Source organism: Canis lupus, chromosome 37 (assembly GCF_011100685.1).
Source record: "Canis lupus familiaris isolate Mischka breed German Shepherd chromosome 37, alternate assembly UU_Cfam_GSD_1.0, whole genome shotgun sequence".
Classification (NCBI taxonomy): domain Eukaryota; kingdom Metazoa; phylum Chordata; class Mammalia; order Carnivora; family Canidae; genus Canis; species Canis lupus.
This window is the reverse complement of record NC_049258.1, coordinates 8,974,649-9,001,136: the sequence shown is the minus strand read 5'-3', so window position 1 is coordinate 9,001,136 and position 26,488 is coordinate 8,974,649. Positions and strand designations below refer to the sequence as shown.

The following is a 26,488-nucleotide window of genomic DNA, read 5'->3' as shown; positions in this document are numbered from 1 at the left end:
ATGGGAAAATACACATATTAAATGCACTACATAGGGACGTGTAGTCTTTCCTTTATGGATAATTGAAGGCAGACTCAAAATTGTAAAGGAAGTAATGATAAATTAATAACAGACTTTAAAAATGAACTTTGGGAAACTTTTAAACAGTAGACAGAAAGGGGCTTCGTTCTCTTGGTGTCAGTGGCTCACACCTGAAATAGGGAACTTAATCAGAAAGAGTACAATGAAATGGAAAATTGCCAAATTGGAGAGTTCCAACATGTAGCTGAACATTTAAAGAGCTTTAAGAAGTAAACTAGCTGGAAGTCAAACCAAACTTATGTCCCTTTAGATAAAATAACTGCCCCCCCCAACTTGATATATCTTGGCTATTGTAAATAATGCTACAAAGAACATGTTTTAACTTTTCTAGAATTTCACAGAAATATAATTTTACAGTAACTACTCTTTTGCATCTGGCTTCCTTCACTCATTTGCCCATTCATCTACTGAACATTTGGGGATCTTTCTAGTTTGGAGTCATTAAGAAAAAAAGCTGATATTCATATACAACACTTTGTATGCTTATCATATCCTATGCATCCTATATGCATATCCTATGATAAACCTATGTTTAACTTTATAAGAAACTGCTAAGGGCACCTAGGGGCTCAGACAATGCTCTGCCTTTGGCTCAGGTCTTGATCCCAGGGTCCTGGGATAGAATCTTGCATTGGGCTCCCTGCTCACTGGGGAGTCTGCTTCTCCCTCTGCTGCTTCCCCTGCTTGTGATCTCTCTCGTCTCTCCCTCTCTCCCAAGTGAATTAAAAAAAAAAAAAAAAAACTGCCAAAATATCTTTTAAATGGTTGTGCCATTTTGCATTATTACTAACAATATTTGAGAATTCCAGTTGCTTCAGATCTTCACCAATATTTTGTACTTGTAGTGATATCTCCATGTAGTTTTATTTTTTAAATATTTCATTTATTTATTCATGAGAGACACAGAGAAAGAGGCAGAGGCATAGGCAGAGGGGGAAGCAGGCTCCATGCAAGGAGCCTCTGTGCGACTTGGTACCAAGACACTGGGATCAAGACCTGAGCCAAAGGCAGATGCTCAATCACTGAGCTATCCAGGGGTCCCTAGTTTTACTTTTCTATTAAGGATGTAGAGCATCCTTCTATGTGTTTACTGGCAATTAGAGTATCTTTCATGGAGAATCTATTCAAGTATTTTGCCCAGTATTTAAAGGGCTGTTTAACTTTTCATTAATGAGCTATAAGCATTACTTGTATTTCCCAAATATAGGTCCCTTGTCAAATGTATCTATTCCAACTATTTTCTCCCAATCTGTGACTTAGCTTTCCATTTCTTACTGCTTTCAAAGAGCATTTAAGTTTTAATTTTAATATATTCCAATTTACTTTTCTTTAATGATTCATGCTTTGTGTATCCTAAGAAACCTTGGTCTATCCCAAGATAGCAATTTGTAAGTTTCTCTCTGTAATTTCTAGGATTTTAGCTTTTAAGTCTATGACTCATTTTGCATTCCCAATTTTGCACTAATATTATATATGTGAGAGGCAAAAGTTGAGGTTAGTTCTCATTTGAGTGTATAGTTATCTCATTTGTTAAAAAGATTACTTTTCCCTCACTCAATTACTTTGGCACTTTGTCAAAAACCAATTATCCAAGAGGTACAAATTTATTTCTGAACTCTATTCTGTTCATTGACATTTCTTATAAAACAGGTCTACTGGAGAAAAAATTCACTCATCTTTTCCCTGTCTGAAAAAAATCTTTTCTCACCTTTTCTGAAAGATATTTTTGCTGAATATAGAATTCTAGGTCAACAGGCTTTTTCTTTAAGCACTTTACAGATGTTATACCAAGGTTTCTAATTTGCACTTTGAGGAAAGAAAAATACAGTCATTCTCTGTATGGAATGTGTCTTTGTTTTCTTCAGCTGCTTTCCAATTGTTTTCAACAATTTGATTATGGTATACCTTAGTGAGGTTTTATGTGTCACTCTGCTTATTCAATTTCTTGCATCTGTGAGTTTATAGTTTTCATCAATTAGGAAAAATTTCAGATACTATTTCTTATATTTTGTCTTCCCTACCCCAGTTTCTAGGAATCCAGATACAAGTATGTTAGAAGATTTGTTATTATCCCATAGGTGGCTACAACGGTAGCTGTATTTTTTTTCTCTTGGTGCTGTAGTAAGCTTCGGTTCTGCAGGGACCAATCTAGTGTAATTCCATCTCATCCTTCTCATCTAGCTAGTGACCAGAAGTAATCAAATAGCAGCACTGATTTTTAAAAATAAATCTTAGATGTACTTGAATTAGTTTAAATGTATTAACTACAAATAAAATATTTAAGGGCTATTAATTTAGAAATGTGTAGTTTTTTCAATACTTTATTGTCTACAAAATTATTTTATGTATAGTTAACATTAGAAATGATATTGAATATGAGACCAACAATGAGCTGTTGCAGTTTTTTTTACTTTGATCTCTTTTATAGAAGGTAATAACAATCTGTGGAAAATGCTTTATTGTATCATGCCAGTATACTACAAGGAATATTTCAAAATAATACAAAAGTAAGCCACAGACTTGACTAAGTGAAGATCAACTCATCCAAAAATCACTTTCCTTAATTTTTTCATAGTAATTGCCAGAAGTCCAATAAGCTGATTTTTCCAAGAAGGATCATTCTAATAACTTTGAGTGTTCAATCCGTGCAATGGTCCAGTCAGGCTTTACTCCTTGTGTAAACTCCCTCTGAAATCTAGGGAAAAAAATTACAAATAATGTGAATCTTAACATTAATCCAAATACTTCTTGGATAAATTACATAATTTGCAAATGTACAATAGAGGCAGTTTTTAGCAACAAGCTAATGGTTAATCATAAATAAAAATCAAGGGACGCCTGGCTCAGCAGTTGAGCGTCTGCCTTCGGCCCAAGGTGGGATCCTGGAGTTCTGGGATCCAGTCCCACACTAGGCTCCCTGCGAGGAGCCTGCTTCTCCCTCTGCCTATGTCTCTGCCTTCTCTCTGTGTCTCTCATGAGTAAATAAATAAAATCTTAATAAATAAATAAAATCAAAACAAAAAAGTTTTATTTACCAATTCAGTCAAAAATATCCTCACAAAATTAGAACATTCTCCACTAAAATGAGTATTTTTAATGAACTGATATACATTGTAACATCTGCCAGTTCTTCAATATTCTATTAAATACTAGCTATAACAAATGTTTATTAATGTGAGGAAAAATAAATTGGGACTATGGTAATGAAAAGGGTACTTTAATGGAATTTGGTTTATAGACATTAGGTCAATTTTGAAAATAACAGTTTTAGTAGGGAACATCAGAAAAAACAGAGGTGAGCATTGATCATATTGTTATTTAATTATAAATAATGTCTTGAAAAGGAGATGATTCAGATTTTCTATAACAAAGCAAAATTCAATAAAAAGAAAAAAGCACACTTCAAGAAAAGTGAAAAAAAATAAGATACCTTTACCTTAGTGAAACAATATATTTTCTTTCTTAGGTCATTTTTGGGCTGTTTGTTATTTAAATCAAGTTTATATAGTTTTGGTAACATACTCTCTTTTAAATAAATATATAATTATTTCTCCACTGACTGGCTCGATTGGTTCGCTGTTCCAAATCTTATTAGCACAAAAGTACATGACAGTGTCTCTTTTAAATCAGTTTCTAACCTAGTAGATAGTACCTACTCATATGCAGGAACCCTTCAATTTTGTATCTGAATTCCTACCAGAGTACCTGGTAGATAAGAAATGATCAATAAACATCTAGAGTGGGATGGTCCATGTGCCAACTGTAGCAGATTTTATTTTCCAGGAATGGCTATAACCATATGCCCCATCCCACATGTTCTTCTGCAATGTGACCCTGCTATTGCCCATAAAAAGGTGGAGTCTCTCCATGCCCTTTCAACCACAGGTCCTAGGACTATTTTGACAGGTAGGCTAGGGTGGAAATGATGTTCCAATCCCAGGCAAAGCCCCTCACTAGTCTAGCCAACGATCATGTAAAACATGTGAACAGCCTGAGCTACCACAAACCCAAGCCATGAAGAGAGGCCTTGGAGAATGAGACGTTATGTGGAGACGTCAAGGAGCACCAAGGGGGTGTACATGTGTGTGATGAAGCCACTGGGGAAATGAATCCTCCAGCCCCACCACCCTAGTTGATGACAGACGAGGCAAAGAAAACCTCACAGCTGGGTCTTTCCAAAATTTCTGAGCAGTAAAACAGCAGAGAAAATAAACAGCTGTCTGAAGTGACTGAGTTTGGGAGTGGTTTATAATGTAGTAAGACAGCTCAAATACCTTTTAATTAAATTCAGCAATATTACCTCTTTCTAATTTCTGAACACTTCTGTTTCATGTCCAGTATGTCTTTATGACTTTCTCTCTTCTTAAATAACTTGTCAAATTTCAATCCTTTTCTTCCTAAAGCTCCCTTTAGTTTTCATACCTTCATACTTCCTTCATACTACCTTCCATTTTCTAGAGAAAGGAAACAATGAAATGAGATTAGACTTACTCATAACTTGCACTAAGAAGCTGTTTAGTTTCCACGTTCTGATCCCCCAACTTAACCTGGAATACACTGGCTCCACTTAAAGTTTCACTGGGGATGTTGGCACTGGTTAGATACCAAAAGCACATCAGGATGTTAACAAACTTCCTTCCTTAGAAAAAAAACACACACACACACATACAAATACAAATCACAAAAATCTATCATCCATGTATCCACAATGAAAATTAGAAATTGGCAGCAGCTACACAGTTGTTACAGATAATTTTTTGTACTTATTCTATTCTAACTTAAGATACTTATATTGATACTTTTTATTTTTAGAGAGTTCTCTTAGGGTTTGTGACATATTTGGCTTTTTCTCTGCATCTCAGAAAGAATAGTTATGATTTATTGAACATGTACCATTTATCCTAATTCACTCTGCTATGTGCCTAATGATTATTACAATGTCCTGTGTTAAAATCAGTTAATGAAAAATAAATAAATAAAATACAATCAGTTAATGATCATGGTGCTGAGATGCAATTTGAAATATCAGGGGAGAAGATAATATTTATCAGTAAAAGTACCTATAGAAATATTTCAAATTAACATGTATATGAAAAATGTTTAACTATTTAAGACTCTATATCAGAAGTGCCTTGGAAAATATGTAAGCAAAGGCTAGATTTCCTGTGTGCCTGGCACATGATACAGTTGCAAGTATTTGTAACTCAAATCTATTGACTCAAGTAAATGAGTCAATAGATTTTTAGGAATAGGGATGCATAGGGAAAAAGGTATGCATTAGACGAGAAGAGCCAGACAACGACTAAAGTTCCTTTCATCCTTTTTCATGCTCTCCAAACAAATCCAATTTGGGAGTTCCATAGTTAGTCTTATTTTCAAAAAAGTCATTAACCGATATTATTTATTTTTTCTTTCACATCTTACTCCTATTTAATATACAGCTGGACATTTAAAATGCTGAATTGTTTCCTTCAGGTTAAGAAATATGAAACACAGATATTTTCTATTTGAGACATGATAGCTGCCTTAGACAATTTTCATCAACTTAAGTGACTATGCCCTCTCTTATGAATGAAATAATAGTAGACAATGGTCCCAGATACAAGGGTTTAAGTAACTATCTCCTATCTCTACTCTCCCAGAGTCAGGTCTTTAATGAATGTATTATTTTCCCTGAAGTCTGCTTGTACCAACAAACCCCCCTATTCCATGACTCTCCACTAGTTTAGCTTATCTGGCCAACTATTTATCATCTAAAGTTGACTATGCTTTAGCATTACCTTTCTCATCATAGTAAATGGAGATGTCTCCTGTCGATGTGTATACAATTTCATCTATGTCAGCAGCAAGGGCATTTTTATGGTTGTCAGGTAGTGAAGTAACCTTTTCCTTCAATACATGTAGCACCTGAGTACGGAAAAAGCAAACCATAGTTCACTTGTTGAATTTTCAAATGCCTTTCAAAAAGCAGATGAATTCTTTATGGTAGGAATTTTTCTAAGCCTATTTTAAAATTTACTACCATATTTACTCATATTCAAAAGCAAGGCTGAAATGCATCAAATTGTTCAACAGTTGATTCCGAATAGAACACTTAGGATAAAGACAAATGAAAGACATAGTTACTTATGCCTTAAGTAGCAAGTCATTCTATTCTGTGCTTTTATATAATCCAAAGTACCAAAGTAAAGACACAGGGACACTGGCTAATGGCACACATACTACTTTTAAGCATAGATAAGGGTAATGAGCATCATTCTATCATAGGAGAATAACATATTTATTTTTTAAAGTAAATTAAAAGTATACTTTACCTCTTTGGCCACAAGTTCTTCCAACAGATCAAATTTACACTGTGACAGTAACTTGGACACATGAGCAAAAGCCTTAAAAAAAAAAAAAAAAAAAAAAAAGGATGGAAAGAGGTTGGTAATCGTTATTGCAAAACACCATGCAAAATACCATACAACGTACAATGCTCATATTTAAGTAGCTTAGTATCACAAAGACTATTTTATGATAAATAAATAATGTCAAATACTATGATATCATTGTTAGGCATGACTCCTTCAAATTGATTGGCTTTTCTCTTCTTGTATGGACTTCCCCTACCATATACAGTGGTGAGCTGATTGCCAATTACGTATCCACTTTCAGGACCTGGGAAAAGATGCTGTGTGTGTACACATTAGCTCCTAAATAAAAATCCTTCTAAAGATTTCCTTTTGAAATAATGAAGTAATCACTGTTATCACTGTAATGACTATAATATGAAACCCTCCTCTTAACCATGACCACAAAGAATTTGAGAAGCAGTACAATCTAGGTTGTACTGGGAGTCTAGAGATTTAGGTTGCAATCTGAACCTCATGAAGATTGGTAAGGCAGGTTTGAGAAAGTGGGAAAAAAGATAATGAGGTTATACAGTCTAATACAGTGGTTACCAACTCTGAAGTAGAAGAATCCCATTTTAAAGTAGGGGGGAATGAACTGCAATCCTCCACATCCTTTGCAGTGAGAAATGAAACTGCAGAAGACTCCACTTATCTTTAAGGAGCTTTCAGATGACATGAGAAGGGAAGTGAGTAAACTGACAAGTTCAAGAATTATGATGGGTAAGGACAGGATGACCTGAGCAGAAAAGTCACTTAGGCCAATCTGGGAGGACCAGAGAGAGCCTCTTAAAGAAAGATCTAAGATGAAATCTTAATAACTGGCAGGACAAGAAGGATGTGCAGACATATCAGGCAGACAGTAACTGTTTAGGATGGGATAGGATGGGATGAGCAGTGTTTCCCCCACATTCATATGTTGAAACCCTAACTCCCAGTACCTCAGAAGATGACTATATTTGGAGAAAGGCTCTTTAAAGAAGTGATTAAAAAAGCTGAGGGTGAGCCTTAATCCAATCTAACTAGTGTCTTTATAAGAGGAAATTTTGACAAAGCACCCAGGGAACGTGCACACAGAGGGAAAAAAACCATGTGAGGACACAGACGACAGCCGTTTGCAAGCAAAGGAGAGAAGGAAGCCAAACCTGCCAATACCTGGATCTTGGACTTCTATACTCCGGAACTGTGAGAAAATAAAGTTCTGCAGTTTAAGTAACCCAGACTGTGGTATTTGGTTATGTGCCCTGGAAAACTAGACAATAATAGAGTTGAATTCTGAGAAAATGCATATAGCTAAATGGATTTAAGGACCCCTTACAAACACGTTAAAGGTTCTGAGGGTTCAGAGACACTATTATATGTCAATAAGCCTTCATGTGAGGAAGATGGGTGGTATTTAGGTAAGAAGAAACAAAGACTATAGTGATCATGGTGAAACTCAATCATTACATTCTAGTTTGGCCAAGCTATGACGTTTGTGTGATCAAAGATTCCACCAGAACAAATGATCTGATAAGATATTAACAAACCATTAGGAGGCTGCTCTGACAAGGCTTTGATAATATAAGATTGTCTAACCCAAAGAGGCTTCTATGAAATAGCCCTCTAACGCATGCAAGCAAGATACGGGAAAATAAACGCTAGATGATTAATGTGGTTTGATGGTGTTATGTAATAGGGAAGCTCAATCATATGCACATATCAATCGTGTGATATTGTGATAAGGCTGTATATACACATTTATTCTTCCTACTGGTTCCTGGCACAGAGCTCCTAAAATAAGCCCCTTTCAACATACTTGAGTTTAGGCTAATGAGGTGACTGTTGTCAGAAGAACCAAGCTTGTTATTAGAGGGTTGGAACTCTCAGCTCCACCCCAAGACTTCAGGGAGGGGAGAGGAGCTGGGGATTGAATTAATCACCAATGGCCAGTGATTTATCAATCATGCCTACATAATGGAACCTAAATAAAAACCCTACACAAAGGGATTAGGAGACCTTTCAGGTTGGTGAACACGTGGAGGTGTTGGGAAAGTGATGTGCCCAGAAAGCATGGAAGCGCCATACCCTGCTCCACACCCTTCTCTGTACATCTCTTCCATTTTGCCGTTCCCGAATTGTGTCCTTTTTAAGAAACTGGAAATAGCCAAGTAAATTGCATTCCTAAGTTCTATGAGCTGTTCTAGCAAATTATCGAACTTCAGGAAGGGCGATGTGGCCAATTTATAACTGGCCAGTCAAATTGAGAAAATGCATATATCCAAATGGATATACTTATGAGTAGCATCTGAAGTGGAGGCAGTCTCTGGGACTGAGCCCTTAACCTATGGGGTCTGCGTTAACTCCAGAGTGTCAGACTGTTGCAGGCTGCCCTAATGAGGCCTGGATGACACATGAGTGTCTAGCCTAGAGAGGCTTCTAGGAAATAGCCCTCTTTTTCATAGAAAAGGCTAAATCTTGCAAACAAGATTATAGGAAAACATACAGTATATGATTAATGTGGTTTAATGGCAGTAATAGGGAATATATCATGTTATTTGTACGTATTAATGGAAAGCAGGGTCTGTGGAGCTAATAAAGCTTAGTTAGCACTGGACCACCTATTTCTCTGGCTCATGCAATGAATAAAAGCTTGACTAGACTGTACTTAACTATCTCAACTGCTAGTGACTAGAGGACCAACACTGCTTGTAGACTGGGTCACAGGACAGTACATATAATGCATCCTGGAGCCAATTGTTTTATCATCTGTAAAGGATTGTCAGACTAGAATGATGATCCTTAAGATGCCTTTCTGGGGGTGTCTGAGTAGTCCCATTAGTTAAGCATCTGCCTTAGGCTCAGGTCATGATCCCAGGGTCTGGGGATCAAGCCCCACACGGGGCTCTCTGCTCAGGAAGAAGACTGCTTCTCCCTCTCCCTCTGCTGCTCTCCCATGCTTGTGCCCTCTCATTCGGTCAAATAAGTGAATATGATCTTTTGTTTTAAAAAAAGACTTTTGTTTTCATATTCTCTGGTTAAAAAAAAAATCTGAATGAACATGATCTAACGATAACTTAATATTCACAACCCAAGATAACATTTTATTGCTGGGAAGTTAGCTTAAGGAGAAAGGGCGAGTGGAGCCCAGGTGAATAGATGGAAGTAGCTAATGTCTTTGCACCAGCCCTAGAATTATACCCATGCAAAGAAAGATACAGTTGTATCAGGAAATCTAGTAGGGAGAAGGTTTTTCGGCTGTGTCCTCTTAAATCTTAGGTGCTGATGAACTGATTTGCCTGATACAAAAGGGTATGTTAAGTAATCAATGGCTTTAGGGAATTGGTAAATATTCGCCATGGATGACACATTCCTTTTGAAAGTCACAATGGTTAAATGGTTAAAGCAAAAACTGACAGATGAGGCAAAAACTGTTTATAGACTGGCTGATAAAGGGGTGGAGATACTACTTAAAAGCAAGGAGGAGGGCTAAAATAGGACCAGAGTGGCTAAAAAGTGTTCCATGTTCCTCTCTGTTCAGAAGATATGGGGCCTAAGGCCTGATTCCTGTCCATGGAGGCGAGAAGATTTCATTCCTTACTGACACATAAATGAGCTGGTACAGTTATGTAATGCTATGACGTAGACAAGCTCACATATCATTGGTGAGTACGGAGGCGGACAGTGGAATCGTGCCAACTGACCTCTGCATGCACAAAAGACTTTGAGAACTGACACAAGCGGAGATTTACCTCTTATAATGCTATTAATCAAGCTTGCCCTTTGCTCTCTAATCTTCTTATAAACACACAAAGCAGTCAAGAGGTGACGCAAGGAAGCAGGAACCAGGAGTTAACATCGACACTGATTATACAAAGTTGGAAACAACTTAGGACTGACAGATCGTACAAATAAATATAAAAACGACTGTGTTTACAGAAACAATCTGAAATAAATTAGGACTATATCACTATCAGCATACGATCAGTACTGTGAAATGGTTGCACCTACAAGTTTAAGCAATACGACAGTTTTGAGTTGGGAAGCAGACTAGGACTTCTGAAACGTTTGGGAATGACCAACTCTCTAGGTGATCCAAAACAAATTTTTATAGAGGGACTTTCCTCCCAGAAAAATGCCTGGACCCACACAATCCGTAAAGGGCGGCCCAGCTGGCTCAGCGGTTTAGCGCCTGCCCTCAACCCAGGGTGTGATCCTGGAGACCCGGAATCGAGTCCCACGTTGGGCTCCCTCTGCCGGTGTCTCTGCCCCTCTCTCTCTGTGTCTTTCATGAATGGATAAATAAAATCTTAAAAAAACCAACAGATAAAAAAAAAAAAAAAAAACTGTAAATAATCTCAGGACCCAAAGTGACCCTTATGTGGCAAGGGTCAGGCTGGGGAATTATCAGTCCCTTGGAAAGAGACACAATAGGCAGGAGGTCAGGGCTATGAATCGCCAAAGGCTATTTCTCAGGGTGCGGGGTGCTGTGCGCTTATCAGCCACCAGTTGGTCTCAGCAAATTCTCTGAAAGGGGAAAACTGCTTATCCCTAGGTTCTTCTCTAAAGCGTATTGTGGGGGAAGGATTAGGGAGGGGGTCGGGACACCGGCAAGGAAGCTCTACCAAAGAGCTCACAGAGAGATCTGTTTGGGCAGCCTGGGTGGCTCAGTGGTTAACCATCTGCCTTGGGCCCAGGCCGCGACCCTGGAGACCCGGGATGGAGTCCCACGTCGGGCTCCCTGCATGGAGCCTGCTTCCCCCTCTGCCGGGGTCTCTGTCTCTCTCTCTCTGTTTCTGTGTGTGTGTGTCTCTCTGTGTATGTCTCCATGAATAAATAAAATCTTTAAAAAAAGAAAAAAGGGGCAGCCCCGGTGGCTCAGCAGTTTAGCGCCGCCTTCCGCCCGGGGCGTGACCCTAGAGACCCGGGATCGAGTCCCACGTCGGATCGAGTCCCACGTCGGGCTCCCGGCATGGGGCCTGCTTCTCCCTCTGCCTCTCTCTCTCTCTCTGAATGAATGAATGAATGAATGAATGAATAAATAAGTAAATAAATAAATATTTTTTTAAAAAGGGGAAAAAAGAGAAAGTTCTGTTTTTCTCCCCCAAATTACACCGTTGCACCGTCTTACTCTTGCAAAAACAATCGTTAACTACTCATTCCTTTATCCAGCAAAGGTCTGCGCGCTGCCTACTGGGCGCCAGGCACCGCCTCCTCGACCGTGTAGAGGAAGAATCGCGTTCAGGAACGATTGAAGCCGGGGTAGCTTTTGAGTGGCAGAGATGGGCTTTGAATCGCATCCATTTCTATCGGATTCAAAACCTGTAGGACGGAAAAAGAAACCGGGGGGCTCCACCCAGGCGGTCCCAACCGGACCCCGCGCTCCTCGGCGACCTTGCGAAGCATCAGCAGAAGCTGAATTGAATGAAGCCCCAGAAGGAGCCTCGGGCTCCGCGTCTGGGTCCCTAACCGCGCCCCCCCCCGGATTAACTGCAGAAAACGCATCGCTGGACCGCCCTTTTTTTTTTCCTTTTTGCGTGTTAACAGCTCAACCCCCAACTCCGCAAACCAACCTGCTTCGCTCCCTCGGAGAATTCCGCGATGCTGAATTCCTGGTCGAAATAGGCCCAGATTAGGAAGGCGTAAATTCGAGTCCGAACCCAGTTGATGGGGTTGGAGAATCCCAGGATGATCATCTTGGTTTTCTGGCGCGGCTGGGGCGGCTCCTCGGCGCTGTAGGTGCGCCGGGCGTCGGCGGGGAAGGCGGAGAGGGCCGCGCGCGGGCCCGGGGGGCTGAGCAGCGGACGCGGCGGGCCCCGAGCGAGCAGCGCCGAGGCCCCGGCCCCGCGAGGAAGCGGGGCCGCTCCGGAGCCGAGGCGGCGGCGACAGAAGCAACAAAGTCCAGCCAACGGTGGCCTCACGTCGGCTCCCCCGGGGGCCCGGGGGCCGGCGGACCCGCCCGGCAGCGGCGGCAGCGAGAGCAGCAAGCGGGGCCGCAGGCGGACGGCCAGCGCCATTTTCATGACTTCTCACCCCATTTCCTGTCTGTGCTGCGCCGAATGGACGTCGGCGGGAAACCAGCCGAGCGGCTTCCGGAGGAGCCTAGCGATAAAGCGGGGCTGCCTGCTGCTGCCGCCGCCTCTGGCGAGTCAGCCCCGCTCCGGGTCTCACCGAGAGGCCTCCGCGTCCTCAGCGGCCTCCGCGCCCGCGACCCAGCTCTCCAGCCAGCCGCGCTCGGCGGGGCCGCCGTTCCGCGGACCTTTTTTTTCTCTCCGGTTCGTGTTTCCGGGCGGATGGCGCGCTGAGGAGCGCAGCGCACCGAGGTTTCCTGGACTCGGAGGAGGACGGGCGTGAGCGGCCATGGCCTGGCAGCATCTCCCGGTTCCCCGGCTCGAGGGCGTCTCGCAGGACCAGTTTATGCAGCAGCTCTACCCGCAGGTAAGGCGCTCCCTACCACGTAGCGCGGCTCCGAGTGGTTCCTTGCGGCCCAGGGTATGGGGAGGAGGCAGCGGGCGGCTGGGGCCGCGGGGGCGCGCGGGGCGTGGGGCGGACCCATCGGCTCCGTGCTCCGGGGAGAACAGCTCCACGTTCGCGGGCAGGACGGCAGCACGACGGCGGGGAGCTGAGTGCGAGAAACGGCGAGTCTGACAAGCACGGCCCGCTGCGGAGGTGGCCTTCGGGGGACCCCCTTGCTCGCTAGGCCTCCTTCCGTTACCATGGCAAGGGGGGGGGGGGGCTGGTTGGTTGGTTGGTTTGTTTTCTCCCAACCCCACGCCGCCTCCGCCTCTCGCCCCGGGTTTCCGGAAGCTCAGGGCAGGTATCCCCGCCCCGGCTGGTCGAGCCGAAAGGTGGCCCGTGGAGTCCGCTCGCGGTGCTGGATTCACAGCAGCAGGTGTTGCGCTGCACTGAGCCAAAAGGGGAGGAAGCGGTGGGAATCCGTCGGGAAGCTTGCCCCGGTCCTGGATTCCAACTACCCCGGGTTCCAACGGTGCAGGGGTTGGACTCTTCGTGTGTGTGATTTTGATCCTCAGCCCTTTAACAGAAACCTCAAGAGGAAAATATTAAGGAGGAGCGAAGTATTTTTACCTGCAGTGCTTTGTAAGGGGATCCCTACTTGAGGAAAACTGGGACTAGAGAGCCCGGCCCATCCCTAAAGAAACAATAATCCGCAAGGTTGAAGTAGGTTTATGGTAGACCCCCTCGCTCCCCACGGATTTTGCTTGATGTTTACAAGGGTGGTCAGAGAGCTAGAGTTCTCACTATTGAAAAAAGCAGGAATGGGCAGCCCGGGTGGCTCAGCGGTTTAGCGCCTTCCTTGGGCCCAGGGCGTGACCCCGGGGTCTCGGGATCGAGTCCTGCGTCGGGCTCCCTGCGTGGGGCCTGCTTCTCCCTCTGGCTGTGTCTCTCATGAATAGATAAAATCTTTTTTTTTTTTTTTTTAAAGCACGAATGTTTTTTTGTTTTTTGGGAGTTTGCAACCTACAGAGAGGATTTAAGCCTTTATTTGTTGGTCTAGTGCTGGATGGTTTGTGGTTGCCCTCACCATCTCCACCTCAGGACTGTGTTGGTATAAGATGCTTGTAGAGCACTGAGGAGAGGCAGGGATGTATGTGGAAATGCTTTGTAAGAAACATGGTGAAGGGCATTTTTTTAACGTGATCTTCCCAGACATGATACATAATGTGTCACAAAGAAAGCATCACTGTTTCCTAAAGTGGAAAATTGCCAACAGCACTGTGGTCACAATGTAATAAACTTAGAAGTGAGTGAAACTGCAAAATAAGGTCTTTCTGCTTAGAAACCTTGAAGAATATCTATGAGGGGGCATAGTCTTCAGATTTTTTTAAAAATATTTTTTAAATTTTATTTTTATTTATTCTTGACAGACAGAAAGAGAGAGGCAGAGACCCAGGCAGCCCAGGCAGAGGGAGAAGCAGGCTCCATGCAGGGAGCCCAATGTGGGACTCCCATCCTGAGACTCCAGTATCAGGCCCTGGGCCCGAAGGCAGGTGCTAAACCACTGAGCCACCCGGGCTGACCTTTTATTTTTAATATTTATTTTATTTTATTTTTATTTATTCATGACAGACACACAGAGAGAGGCAGAGACACAGGCAGAGGGAGAAGCGTTTTTTAAAAGATTTATTTATTCATTCATGAGTGACACAGAAAGAGAGGCAGAGACACAGGCAGAGGGAGGAGCAGGCTCCATGTAGGGAGCCCGATGTGGGACTCTATCCTGGATGTCCAGGATCAGGCAGGCCCTGGGCCGAAGGCAGGCGCTGAATCGCTGAGCCACCCCAGGATACCCAGTCTTCAGATTTTTAACGTGTTTTAATAATTAGCAGTGTGATATAGGTGCATGAAAAGATAGACCAGAGAAATAAAATGTCTGCAGATACACATACATCCAGAAATAAATTTCTGTTTATATGGAGATTTAATATGTGTTGAACTTGATACGTTAAAAACGACTGGGGCACACCATTTGCTTCGATGTGGATGGAACTGGAGGGTATTATGCTGAGTGAAATAAGTCAGTCGGAGAAGGACAAACATTATATGATCTCGTTCATTTGGGGAATATAAAAAATAGTGAAAGGGAATAAAGGGGAAAAGAGAAAAAATGAGTGGGAAATATCAGAAAGGGAGACAGAACATGAGAGACTCCTAATTCTGAGAAACGAACTAGGGGTGGTGGAAGGGAGGTGGGCGGGGGGTGGGGGTGACTGGGTGACGGGCACTGAGGGGGGCACTTGGTGGGATGAGCCCTGGGTGTTATTCTATATGTTGGCAAATAGAACACCAATAAAAAATAAATTTATAATAAATCACTGGGGCAAAGGAATTTTTTTGTTTTTAAAGATTTTATTTATTCATGAGAATCACAGAGAGAGAGGCAGAAACACGGGCGTAGGGAGAAGCAGGCTCCATGCAAGGAGCCCGATGCAGGACTCGATCCCAGGATCACTCCCTGGGTCGAAGGCAGACGCTAAACCACTGAGCCACCCAGGAGTCCTGCAAAGGAACTTTTAAATAATAATAAATAATAATAATAATTATTATTATTATAAAATAATAAATAATAATAAATGGTGCTGGGGCAACTGGATAGTCACTTAAAAATGATAAAATTATATTTATGTCTGACACCATACACAAGAGTTATCTCTAAATGGATCAGAGATGCAAATATATTTTTTAAAAAAGAAACTATATAGTACCAGAGGGAAACATGGGTAAATTCCTCTATAATGTAGATCTGTGGAAGGACTTTTTAACTGTGACTGAAAATTCAGGTGTAGTGAAAGATTAAAATTTGAATACATAAAATTCAAGCTGGGGGGATACCTGGGTGGCTCAGTGGTTGAGCATCTGCCTTCAGCTTGGGGTGTGACCCTGGGGTGCTGGGATTGAGTCCCCTGTCAGGCTCCCTGCATGGAGCCTGCTTCTCCCTCCGCCTGTGTCTCTGCCTCTCTCTCTCTGTTTCTCATGAATAAAATAAATAAAATCTTAAAAAAAAAATACAAGCTGAGAAAAAAATATTTGCAACATGTTTCATAAAAGGGCTGTGAAAACCCATGTATGTAAAGAACTTTTAAAAATTAAAGGGTGGGGTGTGAAAGGCCACAAGTCTGATAAAATGTGAGCAGTTGTAGCCTCTAAACATGAAAAGATGTTCAGCTTTACTCAGAACTTAAAGCCACACTGAACATACCATTTCTTATCTATCATTGGCAAAAATCAGAAGGCCACTTTTTAATAATAGTACTCTGTGACTCTGTAATACTTGAGGCTGTGAAGAAACTGGCACTCAAATACTTTATGCCAAGTGGTGCAACCCTTGTGAAGGGGAATTTGGTATCTATGTCTCTGTGTTTACTGTATGATCCAGCCGTCCCTCTTTTAGGAGTTTACTTTAGGGATTACTGGAAATAACCTAAAAAAAACTTTGCATAGGAGAGTGATTGATTAAATTGTTCATTTACACTGTGGTATACAAAGCTGTAAAAAAGGATGAACTGATAGCAGTGATTTCCAGGATATATTTTTAAATTAAAAAAATCAAAAGAAAATACATAACATGCCACCTTTTTGTGTAAAAAAGAAGGGGAAATAAAGAAGTATATGTTTTTGGTCTTGTTGCAAAACAAAACAAAAAACCAGATTGATAAACCAGAAATGAGACTAATTATAGGGCTTGATTGTGTACGAGGTGGAAGAATGTGACTGGTGTGACCTTTTTGTATAGTTTGGACTTTGGGGATCACATTAATGTTTTCAATTCTAAAGTAATAGTAATAATAAAATTAACAAGGATGAGGAATGATTTAAAAACCTAAAATTCTAATATAGAATGTAAAAACAAGGAGAAGAAAGATAAGTAACCCAAGTCACTTTTGAATATAATACTCTATGTCCTCAGTCTAAAGACTAAAATGATTGTAAAGAAATACTGAGCTCTAGTTAATAGACTTGCTTTATATAGTGATGTGACTTAGCAATTGTGAAAGTACTTATTGTGAATTTGTGCAATTGATTAAACATGGAGGATGATGGAAGTGAAGTTTCTCACTGTTAAGAGAGATATAAATAAAAATTAAAATGAATCTTATGGTAAAAGATCAGAAGGGAGGTATCAGTATTATGGCTCATATATACATGCATTAAACGTATATATAGTATGTATGTCTGCTTGGAGAGAGATAAGTAGATATGGTATATACCTATGTGGCGTGTATGTCTGTGTGTGTATGTGTGTACACGTATTTGGGAAAGGGGGAAATGAGTATACACAGACTTCCACGTATTTCCCAGCTCTGTTCACTGAGAAAGCGTAGAAGTAATGATACCACAATAGCAATGAACACACTTAACACCCAGATCATGGTTTCAAAGTAGCATTCCCTTTAAAAGAAGCCAGAGCTGCTTGAAGAAATGACTGTAGGGCTGGGATGGAAAAAGTATAAAAGGATTCTGTGTTGTGGTTTTTGGTTTTTGTGGTTTTTTTGTGGTTTTTTTTGTTTTTTTGTTTTTTGTTTTTTTTTGGGTTTTTTTTTTTGGGTTTTTTTGGTTTTTTTTTTTTTTGCTATAAAGTAAGGAAGTGTTCAGGTAAAGTTACAATAGCCAGCTTGTTTTGGATCCTCCTGGCCAAATCTAAGATAATTTGAGCATCAACATTTTATCAGTAGATTATAACCAAGTGAATAAAAATAATAAGTGGAGATAAGTAAATTAGAGCATTTTGACATTAGAATGCCAACTAATATAGAAGATGATGAAATTTTTAAAAATCATGATTTTTTGCATTCATCATAGCATACTTAATTCAGGCAGGAATTACTGGTTGATCAAAGTTAACACCACAAATAGAAAACAATATCATGTGCTACCTGATATGCTACACTGAGAAGGGCACAACATTGCTTCTTTGGCACATTCCTTCCCAAAGTAGGTGACTTGAATATTAAAGAAACGTCAGATAAGCTGAAATTGAAGGGCATTCTACAAAATAACTGGCCTATACTTTTCAAAAATGTCAAGGTCATGGAAGAAAAAGGCTGAGGAACTGTTACAGAATAAGAGAGACAGGGCAACTAAATGCAATGTGGCATCTCAGAAAGAGGAAAAAAACCCAACAACTATAAGGGATATTATTAGGACAGTTAGCAAAATTTGGATATGGACTGTGAAGTAGTAGTAGTAGTAGTAGTAGTAGTATGTCAGTGTTAAATGTAATTTTGATAATTATTCTCTGGCTAAGTAAGAAAATGTCTTTGTTCTCAGGAAATATACTCAGGTTTTTGGAGATGAAGGCGTATGATGTCAGCAACTTACCTTCAAGTAGTTAAGGAAAATTTAATTTTTAATAATATGTTTGTCTCTATACACACATAGTGAAGTGAGAGCAAACGGTAAAATAAATGGGGCAAATGTTAAATTAACAGTTGGTGAATCAGAGTAGAGAGTATATGGGAGTTCTTTGTTCTTGCAACTTTTCCACAAGTTTGAAATAGTATCAAAATAAAAGGTTAAGAACAATATTGACTATAAAATATACATTTTAATCATTTATATTTTTGTCATAAATAATGCTTGTGAAACTACTTTTTTTTAAAGATTTATAAAGATTTATTTGAGAGTAATAGCAAGCATGCGGGTGGGGAGGGCAGAGAGAGAATCTTGAGCAGACTCCCCACTGAGTGCTGGAGCCCCAGAAGCAGGACTCAATCCCATGACCCATAAGATCACAACCTGAGTGGAAATCATTAGTTGGATGCTCAGCTGACTGAGTCACCCAGTCGCCCTGATAATTCTTTAAATAATATTGATTTTTTGTCCTCAGCTAATGATGGTACTACTATTTCCTTTTATTTGTTTTCCTAGTGTTAAAATTTTGTTCTAAGTATATTACATTGCTGTTATTCCTATTTTAGTTAATAGCATGAATTGTCAAAAGACTTGTTTGAGCATCTTAGGATCAAGAATCATTTCTTACTGTTTTTGTTCTTCTATTGCCAAATATAACTCCATATATATTTTCATTTTCCCTAATTTTTTGTTGTATATTTTTCCAACTTACAGAGAAAACCTCTAGTGTTGGAAGGAATTGATTTGGGGGCATGTACAAGCAAATGGACGGTGGATTACCTGAGCCAAGTTGGAGGGAGCAAAGAAGTAAAGATTCATGTTGCTGCAGTTGCTCAGATGGACTTCATTAGTAAGAACTTTGTATATAGGTATTTTCTTCTGAGGTTTACTCTGGGACTACAAATAACTTCTTTAAAATCTTTAAGATATTTTTATAGTATTATACAAAGACCGTGTGGCATTTCATCTTTTGGCTATTTTGATATAGTCATGGAACAGCTTACTAATTTTTAAAGAGTGGCTTTTAAAAGGCAAGAATTCTGAGTTGTTACAATTATATAAAGACATTTTCAAAGACCATTTTTCATATAGGGTGTATGCCTGATACCTTCTGGAGCCATGGAAGGAACTGGATTTCTAGAACTGGAGTTAGATTACCTCTAATGTTGGATATGCTGTACTCATTCAGTGCTTTATTAATTAATTGATCTTCCCTCATTTAGTAATTATTATCTAGAGTAATGAATTCTGAAGTTTTCCTTCATAACTTACTTTGATTTTTAATGCACTCATTTTTAGAAGATTTTCTAATTCCTAATCGTGAGAGAAGCGTAAGCCCATGTTTTCTTTTTCTGCTCTCTCCAGTAATATATAGGACATGTAGTTGCTATGTTTGGTATAGTTTTTCATCAACTTGGATAGCTTTCAAAAAATCATATTAAATTTTCTCTTTTGACAAAATAACCTTAAATACTTTTAATTTCCCTTGTGGTTGTCATTTTATGCTTAGAGATGAGATGTCTTAAAAGTAAGGTAGTTAAAAGATGCTGAGTGTCCAAACTTGAAAGTTTCAGATGTCAATAATCTTATAGATTTAATGTTATTTATTCCCAGAAGTTTCATTAAAAATGTTAAAAAAACAAATTTTTATATTCTGAGCACGGGCAGTTTCCAGCAAATTCAGTCTTTTGAAAAACTATGTAGTTCACAAAAGACTGATTTTTAAAGAAAGGTAGTTCTCACTGTTCTTCCAGAGTTTAGAGATGAGTAAATAGAGCTTCTAATGTCCAGAGTCATTCCTTTCTCATTAGAGTTTTCCAAGCTCATATAGCAGCTTGCCAAAACATTTCTTAGTTTTTGATCCTTTGAATATCCACCATTATAGTTTTGGTTTTTAATAGGCCGTGAATTGAATTTAATTGCCGTAAGTTTTTCTAAGAGTAAGAACTTTTCATTTTTTATTAAATCAAAAAGGTGGAAGCAAGTGCTGGAATGATGAACATTTTTAGGTCGGCCGTTAATGATGTTTATTTTCCAGAGAGTCCAAAGCCATAACAAATGGGTATTGAAACTTCATCTAAAATTGCTTTGCTATTTTGTCATGTTCCATAAACTTTTCAAAACTTGTTTTTGAATCACATACATTATGTAATAGTTCCTATCCCAGCTTTCTCCAAGCCTTTCACTAGAGCAACTGAAGAATTGCAAGATTATTTTCTTAGTGCAAGAAAAAAATAGATTTAGTCATTTTGGCAGTTACCAGGGAGTAGGAAAAAAGGGAGACATCTAGGTCAGAGAGAGTCTAGAAAGGAAGAAATCCTACACACATATATCATCATCATCACTTCAGTTTAAAGTTGCATGTCTGCTTATTAAATATTTGAGGAGCAATACATTTCCAAGTCTTAGCTTTTACTTCTTTCTTCTGGGTGGCTCTCATTGTTCTTCCTGAATCAGGGTACTGTGAACGGGAGGAGTCATGTGTGGTGAAAAAATACTGTTGGTATTCTTCTGGTCATAGATTTAAAAAAGTAAATCAGTCTGACTCTTATAAGCTTAACTGCTCTGTCACATCATCTAATTCATGTCATCATCTTGCTCTTATTGTTTATTATACTTTTATCATTCCTGATCTTGGTTTGCAAAGCAGCTTTTGCAAATGGGGAACACAAGAGTGAAGATTTTTTTCCTTGTTTTAAATGTTGGTAACTGCTTTCATGCTGCTGAAATGGTTTAGTATCGTTGTTAACCCCACCATTTGTTCTTATTGAACACTTACTATATATCAGGTGCTGTGCCATGCATCCTAGGTTATATTAATCATTTAATTTAGGTACAATCTATGAGGTAGTTTTGTTTTCAGTAATTATACAATTAAGAAAATGGAGGCTTAAAAACATTAAGTAACTTGCCCAAGATCATATAGCTTGAAATAATGGAACCAAACTTATACCCAAATTTGCCTGACTCCACAGAACCCATGATCCTAACCCCTCTTTGATATTATCTCCCTTACTAGTCTGTCTCCCAGTCCAGACAAATGAAACTTAAATAACAGATGTCCTTCTTTTTGAAACATGCACAGGATAGATAAAACCTTGAGTCTAAGAAACTTTTAATTCATACCTCATTTCCCCCCTCTCAGCTTTGCTTCTGCAGAAGCTCTGAGAGGCACCACTTCCTGAGGAAAAAGATTGCTGAGAACACCCAAGTTCTGCTTCTGGATTTTTTTTTTCACTCTATCTGCCCTGTTCTTATAAAGGTTTTGAAACACTTTTGAGTTTTCCCTCATAAAAAGATAAGCCTGGGCAACGGCACCAATTACAGGGGTAGCTCTGGACCTGAGAGGCTTCCATATTTTCCCCAAACTCTTGCAGAGTTGCTTTGGTAGAAATGAAGGGTATATGGTGAGGTCAGAGATGGAAAACATTGCATAGGAAGATGCCAAGTAAATTTGTTGATATAATTAACTAAAAACTGTAGTAGCAAATGGGTCTGAGCAGATGGTAGACTCCTCTCTTGCAATGCTCACTCTTCTACATAATCATCAGCAGTGTCTTCAAGTTCAGATTGACATTCACGCCCACAGGACCCACTAGTCCATAATCTGGCATTAGATTCACTTAGCTTTATAAAAAGATACAAGGCAGGAAAGCACATACTAGCAGTATAGTATCAGTGGGACTCCTTATGCCAATCCAAGAGCCATTTTTGTCTCACCAACTGACAGCTTACTTCCAAGGGAACAAGATTATAAAGATGGGTACAGACACATATTAGCTAAATTAAGCAACATAGTCCACAGAAACCAGTGATATGAAATGGCACATAAATTTAGCTTCTGTGTTCCTACAAGGGACAAACTCAATTACAAGAGTTATACCACACACAGGGAAGCCAGATCCTTTACTTTTTAACAAATACTTATAATCCACTCATCAGCCTTTCAGTCCAAATCAAGAGTCATTTTTACAATAAACATGGTTAACTGATATCACAGCAGGCATTCACATTTATCTTAACCCAGTAGGTTTCTACAAAAACACTGCTAGGAAAAGGTAAGCCCAAGGTCATCTTATAGATAAGGAGAAAGGGTTTTTGCTAACACTTTATCCTCACTTCCTCAGTACAGATTCCAAGTAGAAAGATTTGGTGGTAAGAGTGAAAGGACTAAAACAAAAGGAGAGAGAGAAAAGACCACTACTCTTAATCAGAGGTTTGGAAGCTGGAGTGCAGTGGCGGTTGTGGGGAGAGGCTTTTGACCCAGATGCTTTTGAGGACTTCATTGTCTTGATGTTACTGTTGTCATCTTCATATAGGGGTCAGTACTTTTGATTCTAGAATGTTGAAGGGACTGGATGGAACCAAAGAGATGGTAGCCCTCCAGGTTCTCAAGAGTGAGCTAAAAGGAAATGAACTCCTTCTGTGATGTTCAACCTTGTTTAAAATGAGATTAGGAGATAGCCATTTGAACAGAAATATGGAGGAAGAATAAAACTTGGTCACTTCTCTGAATTCTCCTTAAGGTATTCCTCAGAATTCTTTTTTTTTTTTTCTTTTTTTTTTTCCCTCAGAATTCTTAAAATGATGGAGTGGTGAAGAAGATTGAGAGCAATGTTGTGGGCTTCTGTTTTCTGTGGTAGTGCCAAAAGGCAGGAAGATCAGTGAGAGAGTGAAGGACTTGATCTTCACTGGATCATTTGCCTACTGTCTCTTCCAAAATAGCACTTAGTATTTTGTCCGATTCCTTAGTCACAGGACTTGTTTTGCCATGACACTTGAAGTAGTAAGTTTGAAAGTTTGTTTATATCCAGATGTAACCAGATACCATAGAAACCTTTTTCTAACAGTAACTTGGAATAGGCAGATATTAACATAAAAGGATTCATCTGTCCTATAGATTTAAAAGTCTTTAATTTTTGAAATCATAATTTTAGACAATCTAGGTCAAATAAGTACACTGCTAAATGAATTTTGAAAGTTTAGAATTACACATAATTATAATAAAATTATGGATATTGTAAAATAGAAGGATATATACAACTCCAACAAGCCTATATATATACTGATAAGGGTATGACTAGTTGATTTACTATTAGGTCCAAGACTTCTTTTGTGTTTATTTCAGAACTTTACCTTTTGATAAGTTGGTTCAGAGGGCAGCTGAAGAAAAGCATGAAGAATTCTTTATTTCAAAGGTAAGTGCTTTGAATGGATTTTCTTTAAGAAGCATTAATATGTATATACTAGTTGGATTTTCTTATACAAGAACATTAGATACAAGAGCTATAGCCTTCTCTGATAGCTGTTTTTAAGGTTCGGTTGTATATGCCATAGATGTAGTTTTGCTGTTTATTAGATCTCAAACATTGACTAAATTATTTTTCTGTACCTCAGTATACTCATCTGTGAGATAGGAACAATAATAGTTCCTATTTGATAAGGTTTTTGTGATAGTTAACTAAATAAAATCTGTAGAGTACTTAGCACAATGCCTGACATGTGGAAACTACTCACTAAATGTTAGTGATTAATAATACTCTCTTTGAAAATGCTTTAGTCTGATACATAAAGTTCAAATGCTGAAGGAGAACTTTATTTTCATATCTTATTGGCTATTAAAACTACTTCTATATTATTATCAACGTGATTTTTGTTGTATTTGTTATAACATTTATTCAGGATTAAATGCAGAAGAATTCTACTTATTTACATTATAGTCCAATTTTAAATAATCCAATTTAAGTTTCTTGAGATAAAGCATGGAGGCATATATATATTTTTAAAAAATTCACTGTTATCTCAAAAGCACATTTTAAAAATAAACTGCTTTTTAAGCTTTGAATAAAGCTGTTGTCTGCATCTGAGCCAGCCAGGCTGGTGGCCGATTTGGTTGTGACAGGTGCTGCTACTCACCGTTCTCACAACAGGTGGTGGTTATACTAGACTACCACCGGGATCCCTCAAGCTCTGCAGGTCTGTGAGTCTACAGTATGATTAGATTGTCTGCTGAAACGGATTCCACTGACTGTATCTGAACTAACTGTGTATTCATCTTATTTACATACTTTCCATACTTTTTAGATGTAAATCCTTTATCTTGCCTTGGTTTCTTTTACTTCACTTGACATTTCACAGCTATTTAAATCTGTACTGCTCATTACTCTTGGATAGGAAAGTTCTCAAGGTCAACTGCATACACATGTATATTTGTGTCTTAAAATTAGAGAAAGTATGTAAATAAGATGAATTTAGACTGTCCGCTCAGTCTTCCAGGAAGCAGAGGCTAAGATGGAATTAGGAGTGCAGACAGGTTTATGGGGGAGTAATACTTTTGAAAGGACAGGAGTGGATTGGGTGAGAGGAAGCCATCAGACAGTAACATAGGTCTAGCAGAATCTCTGCTAGCTCACTGTGGACCCCTGAGCAGAGACTGCCTGTCTGAGGAGTCCTGTGTGGGTGACAAGGTCTTGGCCTTTTACCATCTTGCTCAGTCATTGCTTGGGACTACCCCAAGAAGAGCATAAAAGGCTGAGGTGGACCTGAAAGAATTCATAGCTAGCACCTGTCAGTTAATCACACTCTTTGCCACTAGTGGTAAATTCTTTCTTGAAGGGGTTCTGAGCAGTATATCTCTGTGTCTGCCCCATTCATTTTTTTTTTTCCCAATCCGAAAACATTAGAACTGGCAAAAAAAAAAAAAAAAACAAACCCTCAGAATTTTGAAAAACATACTTTGAAACCTATTTAGCCAATAATAAATTTATAGAAATTATCTGATGCTACTTAAAAAAACACTGGATCTGAGAGTTGATTTAAATTTTTAGCCATAGATTTAAAATATGTTGCTAAGGTAAATAGCATGGATTTTGAATTTTGTGTTATAATAGTCAGTATATGTATAAAAGAGGCAGAACTCTGAGTTGGATTGCTTTTGTGCTTGACCCCGTATCTGAGTTCTCTAATTCTTAGAGGAAACGCAGATAACAGTAGTGTGTTATAATTCAGACAGTTCCTTACTATAGCTACTAAGTGAAGAATAATTGGCAGTTTTTAAAAGTATCAACATAAATTTACTACTCTGAAATGACATATTTCTTTTTTTTTGTGAAATGACATTTCTAATTCATATATGAGTTGACTCTAAAGGATTTGGCTTGAGAATCTATATGATCAGTGATAGGCTTAACTTGATAAAATGCAGCGTTCTAGATTTTTTAAAAATGTATTACTGTATAAATTATCATATTTATTTCCTACTCTGCATTTGCATTATATTAAGAAGTTTGTTATTGGCCACAACAGTACCTTGAGATCTTGTGTGTTACACTAATGAGAATTCTTTTTAAGTCTTATTGTTAAGAGTCTAAATAAGTTAAAGTCCAAATTAAGCATTGTGTTTTAGATGTAGTAAATATATGTTGCCTTTCAAATTTATTTTATATAATATTTTGTGGATCCAGCCATTATTACAAGCAGCATATAAAGACATTTCTTTATATGGCCACCAGAGAGCATTAGTAGAAAGGAAAAGAAAATGGAGCTCTTTTGAAAACAACTGGGTTAGGTTTTTAAGACTTAATTCCTTCCGTCTTTTACTTTCTGTTATTTTTAAATGAATATTTATGTTACTTTTCTTTGGGATGTTTAAGGATGAGAAGTACTACTTACGGTCACTTGGAGAAGACCCTAGAAAGGTAAGAATTCTGAATGTAAAACAAAGGCTTAAAACCTAATGGATGTATATATTTTAACTGGCCCTGTACTTTTTATACTTATTGCCTGACATACGACCTGCTTCTTTTTTTCCCATTCTTTTCTCAATGATTTGTGCCCTTGAATAAAAATAAAACAATTAGGGGTGCCTGGGTGGCTCAGTCAGCTGAGTGGCCGATTCTTGATTTGGACTCAGGTCATGATCTCAGGGTCCTAGGATCAAGTCCTAAGCAGGCTCTGTGCTTTGCAGGGAGTCTGCTTGAGGTTTCTCCCTCTCTTTTTCTCCTCTCCCATTTGCACGCACATGCTCTCTTTTTCTACGATAAATAAATGAATCTTTAAAAGAAAAAAAGTAAAATTATTAAAAGTTGATTACTTAGCTTTTAATTTTAAGCAGGACCATAGTATCTTTTAATAGATGTTTAAAGTCATCTACTCTAACCTTTACA

The 26,488-nt window shown here is 39.0% G+C and overlaps 2 protein-coding genes across 5 annotated transcripts in view; one reads left to right on the top strand and one right to left on the bottom strand.

The window, feature by feature from the left end:
- Positions 1 to 2,386: 2,386 nt before the first annotated feature.
- MAIP1 (matrix AAA peptidase interacting protein 1) lies at positions 2,387 to 12,648 on the bottom strand. 4 transcript variants are annotated; one of them, XR_005385206.1, is made up of 5 exons: positions 12,026 to 12,648; positions 6,396 to 6,467; positions 5,862 to 5,988; positions 4,573 to 4,716; positions 2,387 to 2,776 (listed from the first exon to the last, which is right to left on the bottom strand). XR_005385206.1 is itself a non-coding variant. In XM_038585282.1 (5 exons), the coding sequence occupies exons 1-5, from the start codon at positions 12,473 to 12,475 to the stop codon at positions 2,698 to 2,700; spliced, it is 876 nt and encodes a 291-aa protein (XP_038441210.1). In that variant the 5' UTR covers positions 12,476 to 12,484; the 3' UTR covers positions 2,387 to 2,697. The 4 variants fall into 4 exon arrangements, 1 of the variants encoding a protein (XP_038441210.1); XR_005385207.1 differs by lacking the exon at positions 4,573 to 4,716 and adding an exon at positions 4,382 to 4,535 and having other exon boundaries at positions 12,026 to 12,645; XR_005385205.1 differs by having other exon boundaries at positions 4,573 to 4,674; positions 12,026 to 12,641.
- An 83-nt stretch (positions 12,649 to 12,731) lies between these two features.
- Positions 12,732 to 26,488, top strand: part of TYW5 (tRNA-yW synthesizing protein 5) — a 22,583-nt gene continuing 8,826 nt past the window's right edge. The window contains exons 1-4 of the mRNA XM_038585281.1: positions 12,732 to 12,890; positions 19,038 to 19,192; positions 23,452 to 23,521; positions 25,976 to 26,020. Coding sequence (XP_038441209.1) covers positions 12,813 to 12,890; positions 19,038 to 19,192; positions 23,452 to 23,521; positions 25,976 to 26,020 — 348 coding nt within the window. The 5' untranslated portion in view covers positions 12,732 to 12,812. The remainder of the gene's footprint in view (positions 12,891 to 19,037; positions 19,193 to 23,451; positions 23,522 to 25,975; positions 26,021 to 26,488) is intronic.